Source organism: Ruditapes philippinarum, unplaced genomic scaffold, assembly GCF_026571515.1.
Source record: "Ruditapes philippinarum isolate M1 unplaced genomic scaffold, ASM2657151v2 ctg3_1_1_1_1, whole genome shotgun sequence".
Taxonomy (NCBI): domain Eukaryota; kingdom Metazoa; phylum Mollusca; class Bivalvia; order Venerida; family Veneridae; genus Ruditapes; species Ruditapes philippinarum.
Window position 1 is genome coordinate 73,885 of NW_026858508.1, and position 14,099 is coordinate 87,983.

At 32.4% G+C, this 14,099-nt stretch overlaps 1 protein-coding gene across 1 annotated transcript; it reads right to left on the minus strand.

Moving 5' to 3' along the window:
* Positions 1-218: 218 nt before the first annotated feature.
* On the minus strand, positions 219-11,738 carry LOC132753440 (protein jagged-1-like). The gene is made up of 8 exons (XM_060743915.1): positions 11,589-11,738; positions 8,421-8,507; positions 6,333-6,399; positions 5,824-5,922; positions 5,557-5,667; positions 3,946-4,059; positions 2,372-2,635; positions 219-501 (listed from the first exon to the last, which is right to left on the minus strand). Exons 1-8 carry the CDS (start codon positions 11,613-11,615, stop codon positions 317-319), a joined length of 954 nt encoding a protein of 317 aa, XP_060599898.1. The 5' UTR covers positions 11,616-11,738; the 3' UTR covers positions 219-316.
* Between the last annotated feature and the right edge of the window lie 2,361 nt (positions 11,739-14,099).

Sequence of the window (14,099 nt, forward strand, 5' to 3'; positions counted from 1 at the left end):
TTCTCAGTTGGCACGGGGTTACTGGCATTTCAGTCGACCAACAAAAATAAGGATATTGGAAGTTGCTTTAAAATATTTTTATAATCTTCAATGGTCACGAACACTTTTGGTCTGAAAACTAACACTATTTTCAAAGTTATCAATTCTTGTGTAGATTGCTTTTTATTTGTAGACGATTTTCTTACGGTCAAAAAGTATGGGAACAATTGAACGTCAGCTTCACTTTACAATATTTTATTTTTTGAATACATTGTCAATAATTTCTTGAAAATTAGCATGAATCTGGAGGCACGTTGCTTTTATTAAATTTATAGTATTAGTTTGTAAATGCTTGTATCTCCGTAAAGTGAAGCCATACACCATCTTTCATTACGGTGATAACATCACCATATGGTTTGTTCGCGCATCTAATCTGAATATATTGTTCATTTTTTGGAGGACGGGTATACCTTGCACAAACATTTTCTCCAACTTTGATCGTCAAATCTCTCAATCGAGCCCCTAAAATAAATAATATTTCAATAAAACCTAATGGCTAATTAGTAATGTTTCAATAAATATATTCAAATATTTTAACCCCAAAATCCCAAGAAGAAGAAAAAAGCACAATGTTGAAAAACTAGAAACAAAGAGAGCAAATATGAAAAAAATCTAAAAATCGAAAATTCGTCTTGTCTTATCATCTTTTTATCTTTTCGTCTTGTCGCAAGCGTATTGTTGTCATGTCTCAAGCGAAGCACGCCAAACGGCGCGCGATGTCGCCCTGTCGCTTGGCTTATAAGCAAATCCTTCGTTTGAACCGAGCGACAATGTGACATCGCGACAACGCGCCGTTTGGCGTACATCGTTAGCGACAGGGCGACAAGACGAAAGTACGACAACGCGCACACCAGCGTTCAAAATCAGCTACCATACAATGTAGAACGTCAACTAAGAAACGCACAGTACTTAGGCGCGATGCATGGCAAGTTTTTAGAGTGGTTGGGTGAGTACGAATTCTCCTTTGCAACAATAATTTTAAGGCATTTCGTTTCTTTTACAAAACTATTTCTAGAAAAGTGTCCTTGTGCATATGGAACAAGTTTTATTTTGGCAGCACTTTCTCCATTTAAAATTACATTCTAAGCGTAAATCTATTTTGTGTTTATTATACATTTGTCCTCAAAGGTCAAATATAATTTAAGGTCAAGGACATACTGAAGTCTCTTTTTTTCACAAAACAGTTTTGTCCAAAGGGTTGAAATAAATAAATATGAATGAAAAACCTTCTTTATTAGCCAATTCATGAAAATGTAATGATTTGACTTACAAGGACATTTAAAGGTTAAGGTCATGCATGTATCATAATTGGTTCACAGGTTAAGATACATGTATATAATTGGTTCACTTTATGCATTTTGGCCTTAATCTAAGATCATTTCATTGCCAATGATCTATCTGTTTTGCTCAACAGGATACTGTCATAGAAAGCGTTGTTTTGTTTATAAATCAACGAAATCCTTCTATAAATAACAAAAATGCTATGACTATTTTGAGAAAAAAATCAAAATATTTTTGGTCATAGAAAAGTCGAGGCCAAGTTCAGTTGGACCTTCTTAGGGGATTAACTTCATATTAGTTATCTCAAAGTTTAAATATAATGCCCATATGATAACAAAGCTAAGACAAAGATTAGCAAAATCTGTTAATTTCACCTAATTGGTGAGAACATGAGCTGTTTTACATGATTGTTTTAAGCTTAGTGTTCGTTTGTCCAAGTATGAATCAATTGATAAGTAATTTATGGACAAGTTTAACAGAATTTGAATATAACATCGTTTAAGTCAAGGTCATATAAAGGTCAAGATCAAATTGAGTTTATATTATTGTTTTAACATTCATTGTATCTAAGTATACATACAATACATCAATATATAACAAAGGTACAGTCAACTATAGTCAATTTCACTAAACGTTAAGAAAATAATCTTGACAATTATTATTGTCTAGAGTTACTCAAAAAGGACGAGCTGTTTCAAAGTGAAAACAGATTGCCAGACTCACCTACAGCCTTAAACCAGTATATCGCTTTGCAAAGAACACTTTTCAATATAAGCATACAGTTCTAACTTAACTTTAAAACGTGTATCTTACATAGAAATCATTAATACATGTATAGTCAAAAATTAGTCAGTTCAATTAAACTACTACAAAATTTATAATGTCAGACTGAGTGTATGTACGGACATATTTTAATATTTTGTATAAAAAATGTGTGAATTCATTTGCTCTGTACTTTACAAATAATCAAAATACGTTTTACAGAACCTTAGCTTTTTATCTAAAATGGGTTATCTTTAAATTACCAAAACACAACAGCACAAAAACTTACCACAGTCAGGATTTGTTCTTTTTCTTCTATCGTAATATGTAGTACAGACCTGGTCTTTTCTATTATAAAGTACAATTCGACCGATATAATATTTTCTAATCAGTTTTACACGAAACCATGGCTTAACATCATTTTTGCCGCTGTGGTATAGGAGATTATATGTGTTTCCAATGATACCATCTACAGCTTTTACCGGACCGTGGCCATTATAGACGGAGCTACATGTTACTTGTCGGTATCCGATAATAAGATTCACTACCAGAGCTAAAATATAGCAAACAATTAATATTTGATTGCCTCCCAACACTGTTTGCACAAATCAAAATATTACAGCATATATCACACATTGTAAATAAAATTCTCTGAAAACATTCTTTTTTTTTTTAAAAGTTGTCTTTTAAGAGCTGCTAAAACCTCAGAGAGAATTTTTTTTCCAATAATCAAACACTAATAAATTAATTGATTAATAGATTAATTTTTACTCTGGTTGCATGGACTGTAGTATGCAATCGCCATCAGCAATTATCATAACCAAAACGAAGCAGATATTTATTTAACCATGTTAATTTGCTATATAAATATTTAATAAACAGAGCTCCTACAAGGACAAACATATTTTAAAAAAATAGAACACCAGCCGTCGTTTGTTATGAACAACGACTATTAATAACAGTAAAAAGTACAACACCTAAAATGTTGCTTCATATTTCATCTGTTCCTGCCAGTGTTTCACATTGAGGTTATTGAGTTAATTTAACATTGCTTACGTCGATACAAAGGTGTGCCAGATTTTGCACCCTTTGTTATCTCATTAACACACTCAGGGTTTTTCTCCTCCAGACTTCTATCAACACGACATTATAATCCCATGCTGGTATTTATTTATAAACGTAATAGTTTATGTCCGCCTTTTTACATTCTGATTGTAAAACTGTCTAGGGATCAACACTTCTCCAAACAATGTACAGTTGTTTATTATATAAAAACTTAAATTGGTATTCTTCGTACATTTTCAACGTTATTTCATTAATCTTTAAACGTTATAGTAAGTACAAAAATGAACAATTTAACAAAACAATATATTACAAAGAAGTTTCGACTATTCAACTTTGCATGAAACAAATTGAATCATATTTTGACCGCATCTGCTGTTAACTTGAGATGCATGTATTTGATAAAGAAAACGATAAAGTAAATGATTAAGTTTTGCTCAAACTTATCATATTCTGTCAGAAATAATATCATGACTCTATCTGTTATTGTATATATATGTAACTTGTATATAATTATGTGTTTTAACTATGTCACAGTTGTCACAAATGTATTTATATATTTATATATTGGTTGATGTTGATGTGCTGTACATGCATAAGACTGAATAAATTTTCTGTTCTGTTCTGTTACAATAAGGCAATCCATAGATCCAAAATATATTATTAAAGGCCAGCTCTTAATTAAACTATAGATATATTCATGCACCTGTTATTTATCTGTGGCTGATTTTAAAATATTTAAGCAAACTTCAAAAAACTTAAAAAGATAAATATGTAACATATTGTCAAGAAACAACTTACGATCAATCCCTTGGCAGTTGTCAATATAATCTTTCGGACATTCACATTTAAACTTGTTTAATTCATCTATACAGTAACCAACTCCACACGGGCTAGATAAACATTCATTTATATCTGTAAATAACAACATATTAGAAATAAATCTTTAAATATCGTACTTACAATTCATTCATAATCTCATTTTTTATTTTATTCATTTGGCTAAACTATGATAGACGTGAAAGACTATTCGTGTTAAACTATCATTTTGAAGTCACGTCGACGTTAGCGGTTAGATAAAGAAATAATTGTTTGAACCACACTTTACTATATATTGGACGCTCTAGTCTTATGATGCATAACTGCCTTAAATATTGTACAAATCATCGTGGCTTTCAAAACATATTGCTGCTTCTTTCTTAAGGTTTTAGTTTCACGGCATTTTACACTTAAAGATAGTTGGCAATATTCCAATTTTCTCCGTGAAAACGCTTTCCGTTTATGTTGACATTAATAATTAAGAGCAATGAAAATCAGAGACAGAACACAATACTTCAGAAACCATCAATTTAATCAGCATAGACATTTAACAAACATAGACGTTCGTTCAAGTAAACGCCATATCACTATTCATCTTGAACTCAAAAAATATCGGGGTAGAAAAGAGGCATTTCTGTTTCCACAACCGACACTATCCAAAAATAGGAAATTGAGACTGGGTGAAAGTCCCACCTCGGTCTTTATACACCTAGCAAATTGAAGACCGATGTGCCCAAACGTAATAAATTATAGTGTTAAATTTGATTTGACATCCAACAGAGATCGAACGTTGATGTCCATACTTAAGGTTCCTGAGTTGACGATTAGAAACTGTCCGCTAAAACACTCAAAAGAAAATAGAATGAACAATATGCAGGCATGAGTCTTCCTCGAAAAAGAGAGCCTCTCGCAACTGTTTGGGACCTGAAGACAACACAGCCACCGTTCATGTTTAAATAGCCCAGAGGGGCGATTATTCAAACAAGGTTGAACAATTTGCCTTTTTCGGGTTATATGAAATTGAAGTCACCTGAGAAGAAGAGCAAATTGAGGACTGCGTCAAATCTATGCAGGTCCCTCACACTGATGACAGTAGACAATGCCCGAAAGGATAGAATTGGAGAGGTCTTAAAATAGCATGTACAAATGATAAAAATATCTTAATACATCTTTATATCAGGCCCCAACTTTTTCTGGTTATTATAAGCATACATACAAGGGTGGTGATAGACTAGATATTGTAACTGAATAAAATTATTTCGCCTCTTACTCAATAAACATACAAGAATGTGCGACAATTGAAGATATGTTCATAATCAGTACGGAAAATGGTCTATGACTGACAGGAGGGAAGTATAAGAATACAGACCAACAATCAGGGAAAGCAGCCCGGTACAAAACCAAATTACACCAAACCACTGACATTGAACCCAACAAGGCACCAAACAAATGCAGGGGCGATACTTGTAATAGCACAGATGCTTGATATTCAGTTAATAAATAAGAATTAAAGTGTACCCACTAAACAATGAAAAACACAAGGAATGCAACGAAAAATAAATAATACATGCAGTCAATCCGAATCTGCACTACCTGTATCACAATGCTGTCCTTCCCATCCAGATTTACACTGGCAACTGTAACTATCACCATCTTCTTTACAGCAGCCGTGGACACAAGGGTTTGGGTCACAATGACTAGTTTCTGAAAGGTTTAATTAGCAAACTGATAATATTGAAAACAAAGGCAAAAATCTGTATTCCTCTTTAGGATATGTTTTATTTGGATTACAGACACTACATTTTACAAAAGTCAAAGTAAATCATTAACTTAAAAAATGTGGAAGTTTTTTTTAATTACCGCTTTTACATTCACAATGATCGCCGAAAAAGCCTCCTCCGCATTCACAAAAAAGTCCACTTTTATTCCATTTACACTGGCTAAAGTCTTCGCACAAACCTACAGGATATAAAAAAAACATTCAATGTGTTTCATAGGTCATCGTCGGATACCCACGGCCAAACTATTAACATTTTTAAATGTTATGTCATGTTACATGTTAATCAGCGTGGTTATTCGGCGATGTTCTCACAGGTAATTTTTGTCACTGTTTCTTTACCGACAGACCCAGCAGTATGATTGGGGTAGAGAAGGTTATTTCTGAAAGTAAGAGGTGAAATATCTTTACAAAAGAATATTTTGTCTTTTCTTCTACTTTAAATATGCAAGCGTTATCTTGTTGCGTTGGCATTTATTTTTTTATTTTTTGTTAACTTTGTAACTGTAAAAAATAAAACATTGATTGTTGAAATCAAATATAAAACAGTGAAAGAATTTCTTTAAATGTAAATTATTCATGTTCATCTTACATCTCATACAAATTTTCTGCCCGTTTTTGTCAACACAGGCATGTTGTATCAATTCATGTGCTGTACACTGAAATTATAACATTACTTATTAAAATAATGCAAAACAAGTTAGAATAAGCCAAAAGAAGAAAATACTAGGAAACTATGCTTGAAGCAGTCAAAAAGGTTACAAGACAAACCATGGTATGTTACTGTCAAATTTCAAAACCCTCAGTTATTTATTTAGAAAATTGTTCAGAAGAATACACATTTATCTTGTAAACTTGACCATGACGACAATGATCCCTTCCTCTGCGCAATGTGTTAGGACCAATGTGGATATTTACCTACCATATGTGAAGGCAACAGTGAATAAATGAAGGCTGTACTAGCAAAAGTTTATAAATCCTTTGAAGAACCGGCGACCGTAACATTAATGCTTCCGTATCCCACCCAAATTTAGAGAACCACCTAAAGTATCTACCTACTAAATATATAATATATTAAGTCAATAAAAAAATGCCCCCACCCAAATCCCTATGAACATATTGTTAAATACTGATATATACACATATAGAAACTTGCAGTGGAATTAAATTATAACAAAGTATATTTTCCTTTGAACGTTCTACGAACTTAGTGATATTGGTATTAAGTATAGTACTCACTGGATGCCGACCCTCTGCCGGACAAGACCATATGCCGGACGTTTTCCCTTTTTCACGTTTGGTTATAAAATGTCCCAGTGACATAGGAAATGTTTACATGTTCTTGTTTATCATTCACAGCATAAAAAGTGATTTCAGACGAATGTAACGGAACCTCAACATACTTTGTTGTTGATCTTGCTGCATTATTTTTTTTTCAATAATTCTTAGGATTATTAAATATTTCATTATGTCAGAAATAATGTGTGAAACTATAATAATCTGTGATATTTTAAAAAAGAAAAGATTAAATAACAAGAAATATTTTATTTAAGAGGTTTCGTGTCAGCGTCGTATCTATTTTGCTATGCAATAACGTGTTTTTATTAATGGACCTCATTCAAAGTGCTGTTCAAAATATAGAAACAGAGGAACAACTGCTTATATAGAAATTCGAGGTATTATCAAAAAGTTCTCGGCCCGATATACTTCTAGCCACTACACTTACATTAATACACGGTACGTCGATACCGATATCTTATTGAAGATTACTGAGATTCCACGCGGTTTTACACAGATTAAGTAACATAAACACACTTTGATCAGTAGAGGGGTGTGTCATTTAGACCAAATGGAGAAAGTTGAAATTAGAGCCATCATTAAGTACCTCTGTAAGAAAGTGATGTCCCCCAAGGAAATCCATGAAGACTTCATGGATAAACTTGGGAAGGAGTCCCATTGCTATAGCACTGTGAAAAAATGGGCTGCTGAATCTACTTAAAGGAAGAGCATTGGAGATGATGAGCGGCCGTGGCGGCCAAAGAGGCCACCAACGATGAAACCGCTAAAGCTGTGGACGATCTGGTCGTGTGCAACAGAAGGAAAGACTTACGAAGCATTGCTAGGGAAATTTAATTCAGTTCACACCCGTGTAATTTTAGCAACGTTATCAATTTTGATAAAGGACCGTCAAATGGTCTTTTTTTTAATGTTGATCACATTAGATCTAACAGCAATTCTATTCAGTTCACACCCGTGCAATTTTACCAACGTTAGAAATTTTTTAATGAAAGACTGCCAAATGGTCATTTTTAAAGTTTTATCACAATCTATCGTTTCATGACAAAATGTTAAATTTATTTTCTTCTATTCTTAGCTCTGACGGCTACTTTGTTCAGAAGACCGGATTTGTCATTTATAGTACTCCAACAAGAATTTATTTAATTCAATATATTTATGTAACTTTACATCGTATATAAAGAAAGGATACTTTTACAATATCTTTTTTTGTTTATATAAATCTTCTGTTTGTAACTGTATGTATGTACATTTTGATAGAGGCTCATAGGGAAGACTAGGCTGCCTAACTCTGTTGCCTCTTTAAATAAAGTCTTTATTACTATTATTATTATTATTATTATTATTATTATTATTATAAGAAGCAAATACTTGTCAAACTTACGTCAGAATGTGTATTGCATTCGTAGATTTTCGGACTTTTGCATCCACTTTCATCGGCGTCAGACACGATTAACAGTGAGATAAATATCTGAAAAGAATAAGTTTTTGTTAATGACCCGGAGAAATGTTTTTATCCGTGTATTCAAGAGGTTAAAAGCTACATATTAAGAGCCATTTAATTTCAAATTGATGAATATATTTTTCATTACATTAAGCCATTGTTATTTTGCCATCATAATGCATGTAGTTGTGTTCGAAGAGGACTTTATGCTTACACTTCATAATAAAATGTAAAATATCATTTGAAATGGTGTAACTGTATGTTGTTTACTCTATTTTCCTCATGAAATAATCAAACAATTAATAATATTAAAAAGATAAACAAAAAGAAGACGAAAACAAAAATAATATTGATAATCCCAAAAACATATAATTTGACAATTTCCTACGCAGTGATCTCCCCTTACAGGATTAGATCTCTGCCATGTCAAGATTTTTGAGGATATGAATTTTTTCAATTTCTGTATTTATTTTAAAAAGTAAGCACGGTTTTGTTAATGTTTCAAGACCGATATGTGTTAGATGTGAACTAAAATAAAAAATAATTGTGGAAACATAATCATTATGAAAATAATTTTTAAAAATTTTAATACCGCACCGTTTATTTCAAAAACAATGACCCCTCTCGAAAGAGAAATCATTCAAGTAATTATTAATTTCGACTCTACGCTTTACAAAAATCAATTTTTTTCAATCATATCGACATATTTGAGAGCAGAGTTCAAGTCTAAATGTTGCTGTTTATTACAGTTTAACGATTTCATTGGCGTATACGCCATTTTTACACAATCACGTGATAAGACCATCATCACGTGATTTGTGTGAAGGCCGTATCGTAACCGGTGGGCGGAGTTTGATAATTTGATTGTTGTAAAGGTTAAAATATGTATTACATAACTGACAGAAGGTTTCTGCAGGACACACCATATGCAATTGAATAATGACATTATTCAGTATTAAAGTTGTAACACAGATATTTAGATTTTCTGGCCATCTATTGAAATTTTGATGCCCCATAGTCATTTTATTGATTTGTTGAATTCTGTACAAAATTATTTTATCTCACTTGCACATAAGGGGCAGGAAATTACCAAAATGGTAAATATTCTCTTTTCAAATTCAAATTGGTTCAAAGCACTGTATTTGTACACTTTTCTTCACGATAGACTACAATATCCTGTAATATATAAATGTCAGCTGCAGTCGTATAAGGTGACAACATTTATTTTTTTGTTCGCCCGAAAAGAATTCGGTGTATATTGTTATGTAGCTAATCGTTCGTCCGTCCGTGTCTTAGTAGTTTTTGTGTCCGGCCTGTATCTTTTAAACCGGTGGAATGTAATTAAAAATACTAGGAAAAAATGTTACTTTTTTGCAAAAAAAATTATTATTTATAATGAGATAATGTGCAGAACAGAGGCTTGGGCTTCTTTATATCAAAATTGGCCCCGCCCCATGGATAATTGATTTATATAGACTGATATAGGAAAAAACAGTGAAGTCTCATTCTGTAAAACTACAATGTCTTAAGCTTAGATATTCTGCATGAAGCAGTGTCTTATTGACTTCACAAAAATGATTTAAGTTCAATATTCAATTGGACATTCTATAATTAGTATAATACGAGTAATATAAAGGATTTTCAAAATCTAATCTAAAGAAGTATTGGAAATAAATTTTCTTTTTAATTTTCTTGGATATTTCAGATATGTGAACTTCCTCCAAAAATTGAGCCGCGTCACGACAAAACAACATAGTGCGTTTGCGACAAGCATGGTTCCAGACCAGCCTGCGCATCCGCGCAGTCTAATCAAGATCCATGCTGTTCGCTATCAGTTTCTCTACTTGTAAGAGGGTTGGTAAGCGAACAGCATGAATCCTGATCAGACTGCGCGGATGCGAAGGCTGGTCTGGATCCATGCTGGTCGCAAACGGAATATGTTTATTTTGTCGTGGTGCGGCTCAAATATTCAACACTGCTTTTAATATTTTCGTTAATTCTCCAGAGAATATATCTAACTCAACATATCTTAAGAATCTACCGAGTTATAAATAACAATCTATGTTAATTGTCCAAAATAACGAAACTATCACCATACATAACAGTCACTGTAAAGGTGTTTTTATTCTATAATAACTAGAATAAATATGTAAGAAATAAAATAAATTAATAAGAATAATTCAACAAATTTAACAAAATTAAAACTTTTTGTTGATCAAAATTATATTTCTAGAACGTTTTCACAATATTTGTCACTCCTATTGTCCATAAGTTTTTTGTTGTTGTTGTTTTTTTTCTCTCTCTGTTAAAGTTAAAGTTTTGTATAGATAATGCATTATTTTAATCAATTAGGAATGAAAACGTATAAACTAAATCTACTCAATGAACATTTATATTGACACGTTTTCACGTCGGCAATATTGTAAAGATTGTTTTGTAAAATATGGCAAAGTAAATTTCTTAACGTATTACTTTGGTCAATTCTTTTACTGTAAATGTTCTCGACCAAGTAATTTAGGTCGCCACCCCCGAATCGTTTGCCCGTTACAACTTTGTAGGGAATTTGGATTTTTTTTTCATCTGAGAGAACTGCCCAGTAAGCTTACGAAATGGGGTTGTTCTCTCCAGATGCCTGTTCGTATCTTAAAGGATGCTCGGAGGGACCCCTGACGTTTTCCTCCCACAGTAAAGCTTGAAAATCGTTATACATCGTTATAAGACACCTTCAAAGTATCGGTGTGAATTTATTAACATCCAACATAACAAGGGGAAAAAAAAACAGAAAAAAAGAAAACAGTCATTTTTTACACTTACAATCTCAGAAAATGAAACAACCGTACACTAACCTTTGGACGTTCTTTAGGGATATTTCCCCTGTTTTATCATAATTAACAGATTCAAAATGGTTTGGGTCAGTTATTTTGTTGACATATTTTGTGAAAAAGTTATGCATGTACCTAACACTAAATTAGTTATGATTTCAACAACAAATGATTTTTAAAAGAAAAAGAATACTTAACAACAGTGATGCATTTAAAACTATTAGCATAATATTTCCAATAGAAATATATATTTATTTTTTAAACAAAATAAATGTTATTAACTTACCAAAATATAACTAAAAGCGTGTTCCATTATTACAAAAACTAAACAACAAGACTTCGCTCCGCAGTGATATGTCTTTATTGACGTTTTTAAGCTGTTTTATACTACCTGGAAAATGATGCGTCATCAGTTTTCCATGCGCTAAAATCCATTTGTCTGTAATATTATATTTGCATCAATCGATCCAGAATTACAAAGCTGGTGCAAAATTGTACATGGCCATACAGTTCAGTCATGGAAATTTTAACAAAATTATAAACAAGGATTTTTTCAGCTATGTTCGTCCTATCTGCCCTTCTCCTGCATTTCGTTCGGTGTCGTGCTGGGTGACATTTAAGTGGTCTCATGTAGCTGGAGATTTACTGGACTGTGTTGTATGAATGTCGATCTGCTTCTGTTGTATAAATTAAAAAAAAACTCTTTTATTATCGTTTGCCTGGCCATTTTCGATGAAAAATGATTGTCAAGAAAACTACATTAATGTTCCGTATTATATGACAAAAGGATGCTTCCTACTTTACTGGATTCATAGATGCTTCAAATGCTTGGCATATTATGTTATTTTCTCAACTTAAAAACGTTTGTGAACATAAGTGTTCTGCACAAATCGTAAAAACTACATTATTCCTATTTCGAATTTTACGAATCTACACAACTATAATAAGTATAAAATATCTACTTTGTAAATATATTGTCAATATATATATAAATACGTACAGGTTTAACTTTACAAGAGCTTTCAGAGGAGACAACATGGTCATGTAATATAGTACTGGACGCAAAATGAAAGACAAAACAATGAAAAAAAAAGAGAAAAAAACATATGATAATATTATTGGCAATGATATAATGATGTAATAAAACATATTTCAAATTTGAAATCCAGACGTTAAGAATTTACAGTAGAATATAATACTTTTCAATAGTGACGTCATGCTTGTAGCTATAGACTTATCTAAAACAAGAATTGCCAAAAACCTTAGTTCGTTGCTTAGTTGGGGGTTTGAGTTTGGATTCAAATTCGTTAACTTGCTATTGACTTCTGTAAGAAGAAGTTCACTTCTTAGCACATTTTATGTCAGTCACTTGCTTTGTGTCTGACCTTAGTATTTGCGAAGAATTATTTTGTTACAATACCATTTATATAGTTAATGAAGACTCTCTTCAGCAGGTCAATTATTATTCGTTAAAAAGGCACTACTTTACGTTCAACATTTAAGGAAAAATGGACCCAGGTAATTTAATATGGAGATTTGTCATCGTCGTGTTCATGAAATTGTTATATCTTGCTTTAGGCATAACATATATCGTTATATAAAATATACGTCATAAAACAAGAAAATTTACAGCATATGCATACAATCAGATTACAACACCAGATTTCAGTCATCGACCAATATTTAAACAAGAGTGTCTGGTTCGTTCACCTGATATACATTGCTGTAAAAGGTCACAGTATTTATTTTATAATGTAAAAGTCAGTAATGTATTCACATGTGATATGTAATTTTTCCCCAAGCTGCATAATTTTAAAAATATTTGTAGATATTTGTTACGAAATGCTAAAAGACAAATGCCTACGCTGTTGACATTGTAATTTCATAAAGGAAGGCTTATAGAGCCTTATGATCATCGATAAAAGGTATATACATCGAACTCACAGGGACAGAAATGGCCCAGCTTCAGGGGTCACTTACTTTACATAGGCAAATGTTTGAGGTAGCATTGCCACGTGGACAGCTACAAAAGTTATAAATCATGCTCTGGGTTTCGCGTAACCGGTCCCGCCCAAGGGGTCATTTAGTTTAAGTAGACATGTGTCATACAAATCTTAAAAGACTTCTCTAAGAAAATAAAGAGATAAGATATTTATCATGCAGTCATTTACAAAAAGGATCCGGCTCTGAGGTCAAAAATGTACCCGCCCTTTGGTGCCCTAATTTATAAAAGGTTTGTTCAAAAAGTTCGTGTTATACTTCTATAAAATCTATAAAAAATAGATCACCATATTGTTATATGACATTTCGATATGTTTCCATTCTACAAGCAGAATTTTATCCAATTTATGATATCGATTAAAAAAACAAAGATTTAAAACTATGCAATAATGAGTCGCAACGTCATTCGACGTCAGTGTGATTCTATGAAATTCGCACTCAACGTATTAGTCTATACGAGGATTGTCCCAACAGATTGCATAAAGTTCCATTGTGAAAACATAACGCACTACTTGTGTTTGTGAGAACCGAACGTATTTGCCATCGAAAGGCAAATGTACGAAACTTATGTCATTTCAATTTTTTGAAAATGTTATTTTAAACTAGAAATGTGTCCATAGGACACGGGTGCCCCTACGCGCCACTGTTCTGTCAATCTTATGACTCTAGGTCAAATATTTTTGAAAACTAAATATCTTTTACTAAGTAAAGGGCAAGAACTTTACAAATACTGAATAAATCCACAAGGAAACCCCAAGGTGCATAAGTACACATGCTGACCAACATTCTTGTAAAC

Coding starts and splice junctions, on each gene's coding strand:
- LOC132753440 (XM_060743915.1), bottom strand. CDS start 11,615: ATGGAACACGCTTTTAGTTATATTTTG. Junction 8,508..11,588: donor ACGCTTTTAGTTATATTTTG/GTAAGTTAATAA, acceptor TATTCTTTTCAG/ATATTTATCTCACTGTTAAT. Junction 2,636..3,945: donor CAACTGCCAAGGGATTGATC/GTAAGTTGTTTC, acceptor GCTATATTTTAG/CTCTGGTAGTGAATCTTATT.